At 38.3% G+C, this 15,637-nt stretch overlaps 1 protein-coding gene across 2 annotated transcripts in view; it reads left to right on the top strand.

The window, feature by feature from the left end:
- Positions 1 to 15,637, top strand: part of LOC125458895 (ATP-binding cassette sub-family C member 5-like) — a 171,241-nt gene that overhangs the window by 29,027 nt on the left and 126,577 nt on the right. For both annotated transcript variants that reach the window (XM_048544703.1, XM_059651474.1), the window contains exons 5-6: positions 5,145 to 5,292; positions 15,241 to 15,474. In XM_048544703.1, the coding sequence (XP_048400660.1) occupies positions 5,145 to 5,292; positions 15,241 to 15,474 (382 nt within the window). The remainder of the gene's footprint in view (positions 1 to 5,144; positions 5,293 to 15,240; positions 15,475 to 15,637) is intronic.

Raw genomic sequence — 15,637 nt, 5'->3', positions numbered from 1 at the left:
ACAATCTTAGCAAATGGTGCAAGCTTGTGGGGTTGAAAGGCCTACTCCAGCACCTAATTCAGAGATATGAACGTAATGTCATGTCTGGGCTTAGACCGATTTGTATCACCCGTGAGATTTTACATTTTGAAGTTAAATGGAGCTGTGCATCTATAGGAAGGATTTCTATTCTGTACACCCATAGCTGTATTGTGGTATTGAAATATGGCACTGGAAAAATTGTTCTTCTGGATTGAAACAAAATGCAAGCTTTACTTTAGCTATTTTAAAATTGCAACACAGATGACAGCGGGCACCTAAATGAGAAAACTTACAAGGAGCAATATTGCTCGGGCATTAACTTATTGTTCATTCACACAAAAAAAATGTTTTTCCAAGTACAAGAATTCTTACCCAATGATTTTCAGTTCTGCTTTTGAAGGAACTAGGATATAATTTCATGGATGCTGGATATCCTCCAATAACCTATACAACAGACAGTCTTCATCTGTTTATAGACAATTCTTGGTAGTGAGACGTGAAATTCGTTTTTGCCATGTATTGCATTATAGATGTGTCAGAATCCTATCTTCAACCAGCATCCACAAACATACCTCTTCCAAAGTAGAATACTGGATAGCAGCACTAAACTTATTGGATAATTGTTTTTTTCTGCAACTCTTAAGACCCTGAGCAGTACACCAGCACTGGTTGATATAATGAAATGTAGGTCCTTCTTGTCTTTAAAAGCTGACCAACATTCCAGATGATTCATTTAGCCATGAAGCTATTGTCAAATCCTTAGAATTTTCACGTTTAACAGTATTGTAGAAGGGATAAGCCAACTGGGTTGTAAATATTTCCAGTATCTCCATATTTTTGTAGTCATAGATGAAACTGAAGTAGGAGCAAAAGGCACACAAATCCTCAAACCTGCGATATGATTCAACAAGACCATGGCTATTGTAGCAGCAACTCTATAATTGGCCACCTGTAGTAAAATCTCATCTGGAATCCTGTCATTCATCAACCTGGGCTTGGGACACATATCTGATCCATTCAATGGGACCCATAGCATATTAGTAAAGCCTGGCTTTTATTGTCTTCATAATTCACATTACTTATCCCTGTCTATGTAATCACTTAATTTGGCTACAGCTATTTTACTCCTTTTTCCAAAACTGTAACATAGATTGCAAGCGATTGAGTTCTCAGCACTGATCCCTGCGGCACCCAATTAGTAAAGATTCCTCACGTAAATGACCCACATGTCCTGACAGACTGTTCTGTTAGTTATCCAGTTCTCTATCCGTGCAAATATATTATCCCCAATACCACAAACTTTTGTTTGGAATAATAACCTCTTATGTAATTGAATGCCTTTTGGAAATTCAAGTACACGATATCTATTGGTCCCTAGTTATCCACCATTATGATTTTATCCTCAAAGATTTCTAATAAATGTATTTAACTGTTCAATCTGTTTTCACATTTTAGATTTTATTGGCAGTTTTTGACAGGAAGTTTGAAATGTTGTCTATAAAGTTAGATATGTCTTCTCACAATTTTGAAAATATGCCTGAAGTTACAATATTAAACCAATATCATTCTCTCTTGAGTAAACAATTCACAAGTCTGCATCCCTTAAAATGGTGATCTGTTTTCAGAAATATTGAGAAAGCATTTCTATCAAAGGCATAAATATCCAAACCAGATCATGAATTAATACCACTGTTGTATCCTTACGTTTGCTGTTGTGCAATGAGTAATTTCCTTTAAAAGTAATGCATCTCCTAAATCCAAAAAGGTATCTTATAGGGGAACTAAAAATAAATGGATGCTTTGAATTGGCACTTCCACAATAAATGCAGGGGATGAATGGGTGGTAGACTGAATTCGTGCACACACACAATCAAATTGCCTGGTTTTGTACCACATTTCCCAGGCAAGTGTTGGCTGAAATATATTAACTAAGATCAAACATTTTCATGCAATAGTCATTCAATTTTCAGCTATTACCCTGGTATTATGCAGTCTATACCAATAGCTGTCTCTAATTATTTTGGTCTATTATCTTTGAATCATGTTATTTATCTGTTTTATGAATGGTATTCATGAAATTTTTGTCATAGCTACATCTAGGTTACTAATAAATTTGATTTTAACACATGTTGTTCAGGTCAACAGTTTTCTTTAACACAATCCCTAATTGATCTCAGAAATTCGAGGAGAGGAAATAAATAAAGACCAATAGAGTTTAAAACCTACATGCAAACCTAATAGTTATTAATAAATATCTCACTCAGACAGTCAAAGCTTTCCAAGCATTTAGAGAAATTGGAATTGAAGATAATAACAACTTAGGAACTTATTCTCTTTAAAGTTACTTGCAATAAACTTGTTTCTGCCACTTTGTGCTCTAAACAAAATAACTGGAGGAATTTATTTTCTAGTGTAACATTTTCCCTTAATAGTTACCTTGTCATATTTTCATCTATATCTGGCAATATAATCCATTGTACTTCATTAGACTTTACAGTTTTTCAAAAATCTTATTCTATTCCTTACTCACTTTCAGATACATTTTTCTGCAGAAAAGGGCATATTACAGATGTGAAATGGCGTAATAGATATCGTCAACTTAGAGCATTGGAAGTGGGAGAAATAGAAGTACTGGGAAGAGTTTACTACCTTTGATCATATGGTAGCCCATGTATTAGTCTATATAAATGCATTCCCTGATAATGGATATGAATCCTCAAATTACAGAAAGGAAAATGCATGATGTATGCACTTGCATAACATCTTTCCACCTTGCTGAAACTTATTGACTGTATTATTGATTGTTATTCATTGTAAATTATTTTTGAGTTTCACTGACAATAACACGTTAAATGGCAATTTCAGATCAGAAGGAACCCTTTTGACTCAAGCCGTTGCTAGCTCAAGATTGAAGCCATTTGTTTCAGTCCCATTCCAATGCTGCTTTGTTGCAATCTTTAATAATTGTCTTCAAATATTTGTCTAGTTTTCTGTTAAGTGTTATCCTTGGTGCAGTGGTAGCAAACTGATCTTTGAGTCAAATTGTTGTGAAGTGTTCAAGTTGCATGCAGAAACTACCACAGATTAAATGATACTTCAATACAGTACTGTAAAGGAGTGACCACTTCCTCTTCTGTTTCCCCACTATGTTTTACTCTGCTGATATCTCTTATTATTTACTTTTTTTAAAAAGCTTAAAATTAGAGAAAATGCCTTTCATTTCAAAATAGAAAATGAATGATGAACTAATTTTAATATTATTACACAAAATCTACAAGTGCAGTAGTTTATATTGAAGTAACATTTGAAATGAATGCAAATTACCTTTTGCACCACAGAAACAACATTGCTGTCTTCGTATTTTTAAAATGTTCTGAACTGATGACAATTAATAAGTTTTTTGCAAGCTCGGCTATAATTGCTGGAGAAACAAATGGAATACCTGCAAGTGGGTAAGGTAGGCACTAACGTGTCTAACTGGTCTCAAAGTTGAAAAGATAACACTCCTTGATAAAAGCCACTCTGTAATAAATCAGCCTGGCAATCCGTTATTTCAAGTATAACTCTGTCCATTATCAAACCCTTTGAGTTCTTTTTGTTTTCCTGTGATGGCTTATGTCCTTACAAATATAAGGAGTAAACCCTTTATCATAACAATACTAACCTTTTAATTGGACATTCATAGATAACAGTGTTGAATGTCTAAAACTCTTTTTCAGCTTTGTTTAAAATCTGCCATTAGAAGAAACATTGTGTTGTTAAAGAATCTGTTAAAAATAACTATCACATTTTATTTCAGACAAAAATATATGAACAGAAAAACCCAAGCTTCAGGAATGAAAGACTAGCAGGAAATTAATTAATTGAGTAAAATATATAAATAAATGTAGCCTAAACTCAGGGCTAGCAGACCAAATGCAATTAGTGTATTGATAAATATGACCTAAGTGAGTGTTTTTTTTAAAATCAGTGTTGATGATCACGGAACAAGGCTTTGCCTGCAGGCCAGCTGATGATTAACTTCTTGAATAAGTGCAGCCTTAATAAATTTTAGCTACTGACAGGTCAGACAGGATATGATGTGATTTGCCAACCAGGCATCATATAGATACAGAAGAATCAGTATGTCAATAACCAAATCCCAAACACACACAAATCAAAGTAGATTCAGAAGGAGAGCATGAACTTAATTAATTAAGTCTTCCTTCAGTATTTAAACTTAAACTTAGTCGTGGATCACTCTGGAAATTAGTAAATTATTTGGACCTTAACAGACGTGATCGAGTTTTGGCGAAGCAGGTGCTCATTCATTGAATATAAAAATATATTTTCTTGTAGATAATTATTTATATGCTTCTAAATGTTTACTTAGGTTAAATGCTGATGCAGAATTGTAAACAACAGGAGCAAACCTATGCAAGTTTTTTTGAAACTTTTTTTGTAATTTTACATCAATTTCCTTTTTCTTTTTCTCTCTATATATTTCATTGCTGCTGCCGTAGGTTTATGTAGTTACTATCTCCTTTAGCAATACTACATTTTCCGGAAATATATTACTTCGATTTCATGAAGGCTGTTTTGATGTGAACTTCTGTGGACCATTCAGAAATAGGAATGTGTGATATTATCAGATATTAGCATAAAAGTTCTTTACTTAATGCCTTTGGACTGTAAGAATGGAATGCTTACAAATTTAATTGATTTTTGTGCGATTCATATTTGCAGGGAAGGCCAAATATGGTAGTTTCTGTAGTACATGGTAGTTTAATATCTTTGTGCTAAATATGGTGCTGTTCCAGAACTACTCTTTCTTTTCAATCTTTCTAGAGTGTAATCCAGTTGGAATGCAAGTTTACTCTTCATTTAGCTAATATCCATGCAGGGCTACCACAGAGTGAGCATAATCATATGCACTCACCAACTACAAGGTGTTAATATAGAACAGACGTTACAAGGTTCTTACACAAAGATACCTCTTAATTTGTGTTATAAAAGAGTATCTGCAACCATTGATGAATTTGTTTGTTGCTTAAAATCATCCTGATAAATTTTATTTAAGGACATAATTATACCGTGCCCTTAATATTTTGTTAATCTATTCCATTCATTGATTACTGATGCAGATTTGAGAAGCTATGGCAAGATGAACTGAAGAAGCATGGGCGAGAGAAGGCCTCACTGGGACGAGTAGCATGGCGGTTCTGTCAAACACGTGCTTTCATCGCTGTTGGTTGTCTGATGATCACAATGCTAGCTAGCTTTATTGGTCCTGTAAGTGATATTTCCTTTGATAGACTTGCTGCAACATCAGTTGTACAGTGTGAACTACTTAAAATTGATACTATAGATGGTAGTAAAATTTGGACTTTGGGATAGTCAACTATATTTAAGCAATGGAATACTGGCAAGGTGCAAAATTTCTTCATTGTGGACAGCAATTGTTGGATTGAAACAATTTCCTTCAAAATGCTGAAGAACTTTTCACGGGATGTAGACCTTACTGTCTAGGCCAGGATTTGTTTTCTGTCTTGAGTTGGCTGCTTTCTTGAACTGCTGCAGTCTGTTCAGTTGAGATACACCCACAACGCCATTAGGGAGTGAGTTCCAAGATTTCGACTCAATAACAGCAAAGCATTGATGGTATATTTCAAGGTCTGGTTTCTGAGTGGCTTGGTAGGGAGCTTGCAGGTAGAAGTGCTCCCATGTATCTGTTGCCCTTGTCCATCTGGATGGTGGTCTTTGTGAGTTTGGAATGTGCTATCCAGGGATTTGATTTACTGGAGCAGATCATACTTGTGCCAATTAATAATTACAGTAAGTTTTAAATCCTTGGTTCGCCCATTCAAGTATAAAGGAGGGAATCTGTCTGTGGAGCGAGAATATCGAGGTGAGGTCTTAAACGAATATTTTGTGTCGGTATTCACCAAAAAGAAGGAATTGATGGAGAATAATTTCAGGGAACGGAGTATTGAGTTTCTAAGCCAAGTTGCTGTGAAAAGGGGAGAGCTCTTGTCCATTTTGAGGTAGATATGTCCCTGGGCCCTGCTGGGATCTATCTCAGAATATTGAGGGAGGCAAGGGAACAAATTGCTGGAGCATTGACAGAACCTTTGTATCTTCTTTGGCCACAGGTCAGGTCCCAGATGACTGGAGAATAGCAATGTTGTCCAATTGTTTAAGAAAGGTAGCAGGGATAATCCTGGAAATTATAGATCTGTGAGTCTCACATTGATGGTAAGGAAATTATCGGAAAAGATTCTCAGGGACAAAATCTATACACATCTGGAAGCAAACTGACTTATTAGCAATAGACAGTGCAATTTTTGCAGGGGAGGTTGTGCCTCATTAACTTGATCATGGTTTTTGATGAGGTGACGAAGGTGATTGATGATGGAAAAGCAGTTAATGTTGTCTACATGGACTTCAGTAAATCTTTTTGACACGGCCTCTCATGGCAGACTGGTGCAAAAAGTCAAGTCATATGGCACCAGGTTGAGCTGGCAAGAAGGATACAGATCTGACTTAGTCATAGGAGGTAGATGGTAACGGTGGAAAGATACTTCTTGGAATGGAGAGTTGTAACTAGTGGTGTCCCACAGGGATCAGTGCTTGAGACCTCTGCTGTTCGTTGTCTACATAAATGCTTTGGAGGAAAATGTAGCTGGTTTATTTAACAAGTTTGTGAATGTTACAAAGGTTGGTAGAGTTGTGGATAGTGAGGAGGATTGTCAGAAGATATAGCAGTGATGCATTTTGGAAAGTCAGGTGGAAATTATATAGTGAATGGCAGAACCCTTAGGAGTATTGATATGCAGAGGGATCTAGGTGTGCAGGTCCACAGATATCACTGGAGATGGCAGCACAGCTAGATAAGGTAATAAAAAAGGCTTATGGCATGCTTGTGTTCATTGGAAGGGGCATTGAGTAAAGGGATAAGCAAATTATACTGCAGCTTTACAGAACTTTAGTTAGGCCACACTTGGAATGTTGTGTACACTTCTGGTCACCACACTATCAGAAGTCTGTGGATACTTTGGAGGGGCTACAGAAAAGGTTCACCTGGATGCGGCCTGATATGGGGGATTTTAGCTATGATACACTAGGTTTGTTTTCACTTGAATGCTGGAGGTTGAGGGCAGACCTGACAGAAATTTATATGATTGTGAATGGCATGGATAGAGTAGAAGGTATGAGGCTTTTTCCCAGGGTGGAGAGGTCAAATACAATGCGACACAGATTCAAGATGTAAGGGGAGGAGGTTTTAAAGAGATGTATAAGGCAAGTTTTTCACACAAAGCATGGTGAGTGCCTGGAATGCATTGCTAGAGGTAGTAGTGGAAGCAGACACAATAGCAGCATTCAAGAATCACATAAATGAATACATTAATAGGAAGGAAATAGAGGGATACAGATTTTAGTATGGAAGTGCAAAGTGTGGCAGCGCAGGTTTGGAAGGACAAAGGGCTTGTTCTGTGCTGTGTTGCTCTTTGTCATTTTTTAAAAAATCCTTCTGGCAGATCCTTCTAAAATCATACTTAATTATTACTGAAGTAAATGATTGTAATGATAAGAAAGATATAATCATTGGAGCAAAATAAGTATGAATCATTGCACATTCAAATAGTCAGAAGCAAGACCACCAGAATGTTTGTGGAATTCCTGCAGAGAATTCTAATAAACCTGAAGGTCTGGGATTGTCTCATTCCCTGCCACACTGCTCTGTACTTTTTCTTAATCATTTAACAGAATTTCATTTATTTTGCAAATCAAACTTGGAAAGTATTTATTTTCTTTATATTTCTTTCGCTCAGATTTTGGATGGAGTACAACCTGTACCTTTTTACTGACCTTGATTTGAATTTATAGTCTACTTATTGACGACTTTTAATTGGATTGTAAATAAATTAAGAAACTTGTAAGTGACTGAAGTGCTTAGATCTGTTGATTTTGTTCAGTAATAATAAATTAGATTTCACATTTTAAATTCTTTGAGATTCTTTTGTAATATGGTGCCATATCACTTAAATCATCAAAATCCCTTTATATGATAATAATTGCATGACTTCATTGTATTACTGAAGGATGTTTTAAATAATCAATTCTTGCAATTCAATTGTTTTGGTGAAATTATGTTCCTGCTGTACGGCTGACAAAGGGAGGAATAATTTTGGTTAACTACATTTTTTGTGTGCTTTTCTGGTATTACAAAGCCTCAACTTTGCTGCATGATTCATTTTACTCCCTGAATGGGGTGGACTGAAATCAAAAGCCGTATGTAAGCAGGATCACTTGGTTCCAATCTAAAATGTCTCTTTATGGATCCCTTTGCTATATATGCTAGCATATATCATTAAGAGGTTGCTTGTGAAATCTTGATGCAAGTGAGTAGAGTTGCCACAGATTTGTGAAAGGCATATTGTATTTGACTGGAGTTCTTTGGGCTAGTAACAAGCAACATTTTACAAGATGCATTGTAGCAACACATCAATAAATGCAGATCTAACATCCATGAGCAAATATTTTAAAAAAAAGGTATACAAGGGGGAATCTGTAGATGTGATGTATTTTGATTTCCAAAAGACACGAGTTGTCACATCAAGTTTTAGTTCACAAAATAAACACTCATGATGTTAGTGTAATGAATTAGCACGGATTGAGAATTGGTTAGGAAACAAGAAAAAAAAGTAAGAACATGTGGGTAGTTTTTTTAATTACCATCCATACGTGGTGGGGTGCTACAGGGGTCAACTATTCACAATCCATATCGATGACTTGAACAGTTACTGAAAGTATTATTGCTAGGTTCGATCATGCTGCAAATATAAGGTGGAAAATGGGTTGTGTAAAGAATGTAACAAGCCTGCAAGGGGACATGAGAGATTTCATGAATGGGCAAAAATTTGACAGATAGAGAATGATATGGGAAATGTGACCTTGTCAATTTTGACAGGAAGAATAGAAAAGCCACGTGCTATTTAAATAGAGAGAGATTGCAGAACTGTGTACAAGGGAATAAAGGGAACAGAGGGTTCAAAAGGGTCGAAGCTCTGTTTCTAGCCAGTTAACATTCCTTCGAGCAATAAATATCCTATGCCCTCTAGTTTTAGACTCCCCTACAATGGGGAAAAGAACCTTGGCTATTCACCCTATCCCTGCTCCTCATGACTTTTTAAGCCTCTATAAGGTCATCCCTCAGCCTCTGATGCTCAAGGGAAAAGAATACCAACCTTTCAATCTCTCCCTACATCTCAAACCCTCCAATCCTGAAACATCCTTGTAAATATCTTTTGAACCCTTTCAAGTTTCATAAAATCTTTCCAAGAGCAGGGAAACCAGAGTTGAACACAGTATTCTGAAAACGGCCTCACCAATGTCATGTACAGCTGCAACAGGATGTCTCAATTCCTCCAATCAGTGCACTATTCAATAAGGGCAAGCATTCCAAATGCCACCTTCACCACCCATTGACCTGCGACTCCACTTTCAAGGAGCTATGCATCTGCACCCCTAGTTCTCTTTGTTCAGCAACACTCCCCAGGGCCCTATCAACTGTAACTTTTGCCCAGGTTTGTCTTACCAAAACGCAACACCTCACACTTATCGAAATTAAACTCCATCTGCCACTCCTCAGCTCCTCAGCTCATTGGTCCATCTGATTGAGGTCCTGTTTTACTGTGAGATAACCTTCTTCACTGTCCAATATACCATGTATTTTTGTGTCACCTGCACACTTATCAGCCATTCTTCCTATATTCAAATCCAAATCATTTATATAAATGGCAAAAAGCAGTGGACCCAGCATGCATTCTCGCAGCAAACCCACTGGTCATAGGCCTCTTGTCCGAAAAACAATACTCTATCGCCAGGGTATGTTTCCAGCCTTCAAGCCAATTTTGTTTCGAATCGGTCCACACTCCCAAGATTCCATGTGATCTAACCTTGCTAACCAGTCTACCATGCGGAACCTTGTCAAATGCCTTACTGAAGTTCATATAGACAACATTACCACTCTACCTTCATCAATCTTCTTTATCACCTCTTCAAAAAACTCAATCCTTTCCAACAAATAAATGTTGTCCCTCAGAATACCTTGTAACAACTTAACCACCACTGATATCAGGCTCACTGATCTATGGTTCCGTGCCTTTTCCTTACCACCTTTCTTATTTGTATAATTTGTATATTTGTAACAATAAACATTACTTAACAGTAACTAAGAAATCTGGCCTGAACTTTTATTGAAACCCAAAGAACCTATTTTGGAACCTGACCTAACAGAAACTGGAAACATTGGGTATAATATACAAAAACTTAATCAATTTCCACATATATCCCCTAGAACATCCCACTTTACTCAACTCTTTTAAAAAAAAACCTTCAGGTCAAATCAGAACTACTTCCCTTCATTTTAAGACTCAATTTTTACATCTGCCTAGAAGCCTACGTTTTTGCAATTTACTTTCCTTGAGTCATAGTCATTGAGCCAGACAGCGTGGAAACAGACCCTTGGCTTGACTCTGTCATGAAATTTCTGCAGTCTGAATAATGTTAAATGATATAATATGAATACAATATAACTAATTTGATTATATTTAAAGCAGTACGATTAATAATTATGTGAATATGATATCATAATATAATACACATGATTTAAAAGGCCTATACGTAATTCCAGTGCTGAAATGCTGAAACGTCTTACGTGGGTAAGTGAGATAACAAGGTGTAGAGCTGGATGAACAAAGCAGGCCAAGCAGCATTCTGCTCCTATGATACTGCTTGGCCTGCTGTGATCATCCAACTCTACACCTCGTTATCTCAGATTCTCCAGCATCTGCAGTTTCTACTATATCGAGGGCAAGTGCTAGTTTTCTGGAATCCTATTTCACTTCACCAGCTATGCATTATAACACCTGGTTGACTTTTTCTACAACTCTGCCATACTAAAGTGGCCAATATTTTACAGGTAAACACCAGATCCCTTTCTTGGTCCCTAGCCTTTATAGTTTAGCCGTGCATGGTGCGTACATACCTTGATTTGGAAATTACAAAAGCACGATGCGGCATTTATTCAAAAACTCTTCCACACTTAAACCTGTTTCTTGAGTGTATCTCTTTTAGCCTTCAACTTGTTCATTTCATCCAAATTTCTAACTGAGGCATGTTTCTTTAGGAGGTAAATATCATTAAGACATTTATAACTTTGGCAAAAAATTCTGTGGAAACCACTTTTATGTGTATATCCCAGCTCCAGTGAAACACAACAAGTGTTTCTTAGTATAGTTTTCTGGGTAGAGTCATTTTCTGCTTCATCAAAGACCTTTCCTCCATCATACCATGGGAACGTTCACCAACAATTGCAGACTGTTTTGTGCAATTGCACCTCCTCAAATGGTGAAGTTTTTTTAGGTCCACATGAAGCAAGATTGGACAACATTCTGACCCCAGGGCTAATAATCATAAATAATATTTGCATTGCGTACGTTTCAGACAATGACCACCTCCAACAAAAGAGAATTTAACCATCTCCCCATGACGTTCAACAGTATTGCTCTGATTGAATCACCCCAACATTGACATCTTGAGGTTACCATTGATCAGAAATGTGACTAAACCTGTCAAGCAAATATTGTGACTGCAAGAGTAGGTCTGAATTTTCTTTGGAGGCTCCCTAGATTCTCAAAAGCTTGTAACATCTTTCAGGTACAAGTCAGGAGGAGTACAGTGCCAACAACACTCAAAACTGAACACAATCAAGGAATATCCTTTAATTACAACATGAAGGTTAGGACAACATATTTGGGATTCATGTCTCCTTGTGGGTGTAGCCTGTCTTTTACTGGGAACTGATCAGGTATCTAGAACATGGTTTGTGATATATACCATATTTCTGAGCTTTGACCATCTAATGTAGAGGTGAGTATACTATTTAGAGGAACCCACTGCTGGTTTGTTCCTATGCCTGGCCAAGATAGCCATAAATAGGTTTAGGCAGTAGGAATTTGATGGGGAAATTCCTTGATTATATCTACTCTAGGTGTCCCTGGCAAGGGAGGACACAGGTATGTCAGTAACTGCTGTAGGGGAGTTAAAGGGGTCTTCTTCTGGATGGGAAAACTATTCATATGGTACATTGATGGTCTGAATGAAGGAACTGAGGGTGGTTTTGCTACGTTTGCAGATGATACCAAGATAGGTGGAGGGACAGGTATTGTTGAGGGGGCAGGGAATGACTTGGACAGGCTAGGACAGTAGACAAAGAAGTGGCAGATGGAGTGCATTGTGGGAAACTGTGAGGCTGTTCATTTTGGGCAGAAGAACAGGGGGGTAGACTATTTTCTAAACTGGGAAAGGCTTCAGAAATCTGAAGCACAAAGTGACTTAAGAGATTCCTGAACTGGACTTGTAAAACTAACAAACAGGTTCAGTTGACGATTAGGAAGGTAAATGTAATGTCAGCGTTCATTTTGAGAGGACTAAAATACAAGAAGAGAGATTTTCTGCTGAGGTTGTAGTCAGACCACATTTGGAATATTGTGAGCAGTTCTGAGACTCTAAAAAAACTCAAAGGAAAAATGTGCTGACACTGGTGGAGGTCCAGAGGAGGTTTACAAGAATAACTTTGAGGATGAATGGCTTGTGATGTAAGGAGCAGTTGAGGGCCCTGGGTCTGCAGTTGAAGGAGATAAAGGAAGTTCTCAATGAAAATTACAAAATACTGAGTGGCCTGGAAGGACTGTGCAGATGTTTCCACTGGTATTATATACTAGGACCCGAGGGCACAGCCTCAATATGAAGCTATGACCTTTTAGAACTGAGATGAGGAGGAATTTATTCAGCCTGAGGGCAGTGAATCTCTGGAGCTTATTGCTACAGTAAATTGTGGGGGCCGAGTCTTTGTGCATATTTAAGACAGAGACAGATAGGCTCTTGATTGTTAAGAGATTCAAAGGTTACATAGAGGAAGCAGGAGAATTGGTTTGAGAAGCATATCAGCCGTGATCAAATGTGGAGCACGTTCAATGGACCAAATAGCCTAATTCTGCTCTGGTATCTTATGGTCTTTTGGTTTGATGAAGTCTCAGTGGTGACAGCTGAATGCTGGGGAGTCAGAAGGGGTGACTGGACTGAGAGTTTCCTTTCGACTTTTTACTTACAATAGTGTCACAGTATCTCTTTCAGAGGGGTTGGTAATTTGTTTATTTCTTTTCAAATCAGTACAAGGAGATATTTATTGATACTGACGATGGGTTGCCGAGTTTGGAACTATACATTTGTGATGCTTCACTTTGTGAAGGAAGCCAAAACAAAGTAAAGATTGACTCCTGGCCTCCTCCTTGACCAAATGGCTTTCAGAAGATTAACATCCACCACTTGTGCACAATAACAGCTGTGTATACCGTTCACAAGTTGCAATGGGGCAAATCATCAAGACTGCTTCGACAGCACCTTCCATATCTGTAAACTCAACCACTTGGATGGACAAGGACAGTGATGCATGGGATGCTAGCTAACTCCCAAGCCGCACACTATCCTCATTTGGAACTATGCTGTTGTGCTTTTTTGAATTATTTGATGTTGTGTGATATCAGTGGCAAAGTCAGCATTTTTTTAAACTTTAAGCTGAGTAGTCATTTCAGAGGATAGCTAAGAGTCATGTATTGACGAGACCAGCTCAAGACAGATGACTTCTCTCTCAAAAGAGAAGGTCACAGGCTCTAAAAACCTGGATCTTGCAAAGTTATGTGAATATATCAACACAAAATGACTGCAGCAGTTAAATAACACAGCTCACCAGGGCAGTTAGGGAAACAAATGCTGGCTTTACCAGCAGCGTTATCGTACTGCAAAAGTATTTTTTCTTTTAAAAAACTAATTACATTTGCTTGTGATAATGGGAACTGCAGATGCTGGAGAATCCAAGATAATAAAATGTGAGGCTGGATGAACACAGCAGGCCCAGCAGCATCTCAGGAGCACAAAAGCTGACATTTCGGGCCTAGACCCTTCATCAGAGAGGGGGATGGGGTGAGGGTTCTGGAATAAATAGGGAGAGAGGGGGAGGCGGACCAAAGATGGAGAGAAAAGAAGATAGGTGGGGAGGTAGGGAGGGGATCGGTCAGTCCAGGGAAGACGGACAGGTCAAGGAGGTTAGTAGGTAGGAGATGAAGGTGCGGCTTGGGGTGGGAGGAAGGGATGGGTGAGAGGAAGAACCGGTTAGGGAGACAGAGACACGCTGGACTGGTTTTGGGATGCAGTGGGTGGAGGGGAAGAGCTGGGCTGGTTTTGGGATGTGGTGGGGGAAGGGGAGATTTTGAAGCTGGTGAAGTCCACATTGATACCATTGGGCTGCAGGCTTCCCAAGCAGAATATGAGTTGCTGTTCCTGCAACCTTCGGGTGGCATCATTGTGGCACTGCAGGAGGCCCATGATGGACATGTCATCTAAAGAATGGGAAGGGGAGTGGAAATGGTTTGCGACTGGGAGGTGCAGTTGTTTATTGCGAACCGAGCGGAGGTGTTCTGCAAAGCGGTCCCCAAGCCTCCGCTTGGTTTCCCCAATGTAGAGGAAGCCACACTGGGTACAGTGGATGCAGTATACCACATTGGCAGATGTGCAGGTGAACCTCTGCTTAATGTGGAATGTCATCTTGGGGCCTGGGATAGGGGTGAGGGATTTGTCTCGTTGATTTGACAACTTCAGGGATGAAAACAGATAGATTGTAGGCTTCTTTAATTAACGTAGGAAATGTGTGATATTTTGAAGGAAATGCACTCCTTAGGAATAGCATTGCATTGTTGGAAATGTGGGAATAATACTACCCCCCTCCCACACCTAATACCCATCCCTGACAACCCTGCGCTGATCCCAGGCCCTCTTTAAATCTGACGTCATTTGATTCACTGAGGAAGGTTGAGATGTTTTGAAACGTGGATAGCAGTTATATTATTTTTGAAAGACATTTCAAAAGCACACGTTCCTTGGCCATTTTCATTAAAAGTAAGAAATTGCGCATTGTGTTTACATTTTGTATTAAATGATTTTTCTTTTACATAGTATCATGCTTTGAAAAAACATTCTGTTCTTTATAATCTGCTAAAACTTGTCGCTGCCATAAGTAGTTCTTTACCTAAATGTTATGAGAATTCAAGAGTCCAACAGTTTACAAACAATTTGCCTAATTCTAGAATAAATGATACCATTCCTTTCTTTTACCGACAGGCCCTTGTCATAAGGAAACTGTTAGAGTATGCCCAGGCCCCGCAGTCAAATCTCCAATATGGGCTGCTCTTAGTGTTGGGCATTTTTACGGCAGAGTTGGTACGTTCATGGTCATTTGCTCTGACCTGGGCTTTAAACTATCGAACTGGAACTCGACTCCGTGGAGCATTACTTACTTTGGCCTTTGAGAAAATACTTAAACTACGAAACACAAAAGACGTGTCAGTTGGAGAAGTGAGTATTGACTTATTGTATTTTACTCTCAAAAACATTTTTTAGTTGTTTGGTATATCTGTTGTAATGTTCATGAGATAAAGAAGCAACTGAAACAGAATTGGCAGCAAGGAGAATTATACAATGAAACCTTTCTCACATTAACTACAGAATCAATTCGAGG

Source organism: Stegostoma tigrinum, chromosome 15 (genome assembly GCF_030684315.1).
Source record: "Stegostoma tigrinum isolate sSteTig4 chromosome 15, sSteTig4.hap1, whole genome shotgun sequence".
In the NCBI taxonomy this organism is placed as follows: domain Eukaryota; kingdom Metazoa; phylum Chordata; class Chondrichthyes; order Orectolobiformes; family Stegostomatidae; genus Stegostoma; species Stegostoma tigrinum.
This window is presented reverse-complemented; position numbering and strand designations above follow the sequence as displayed.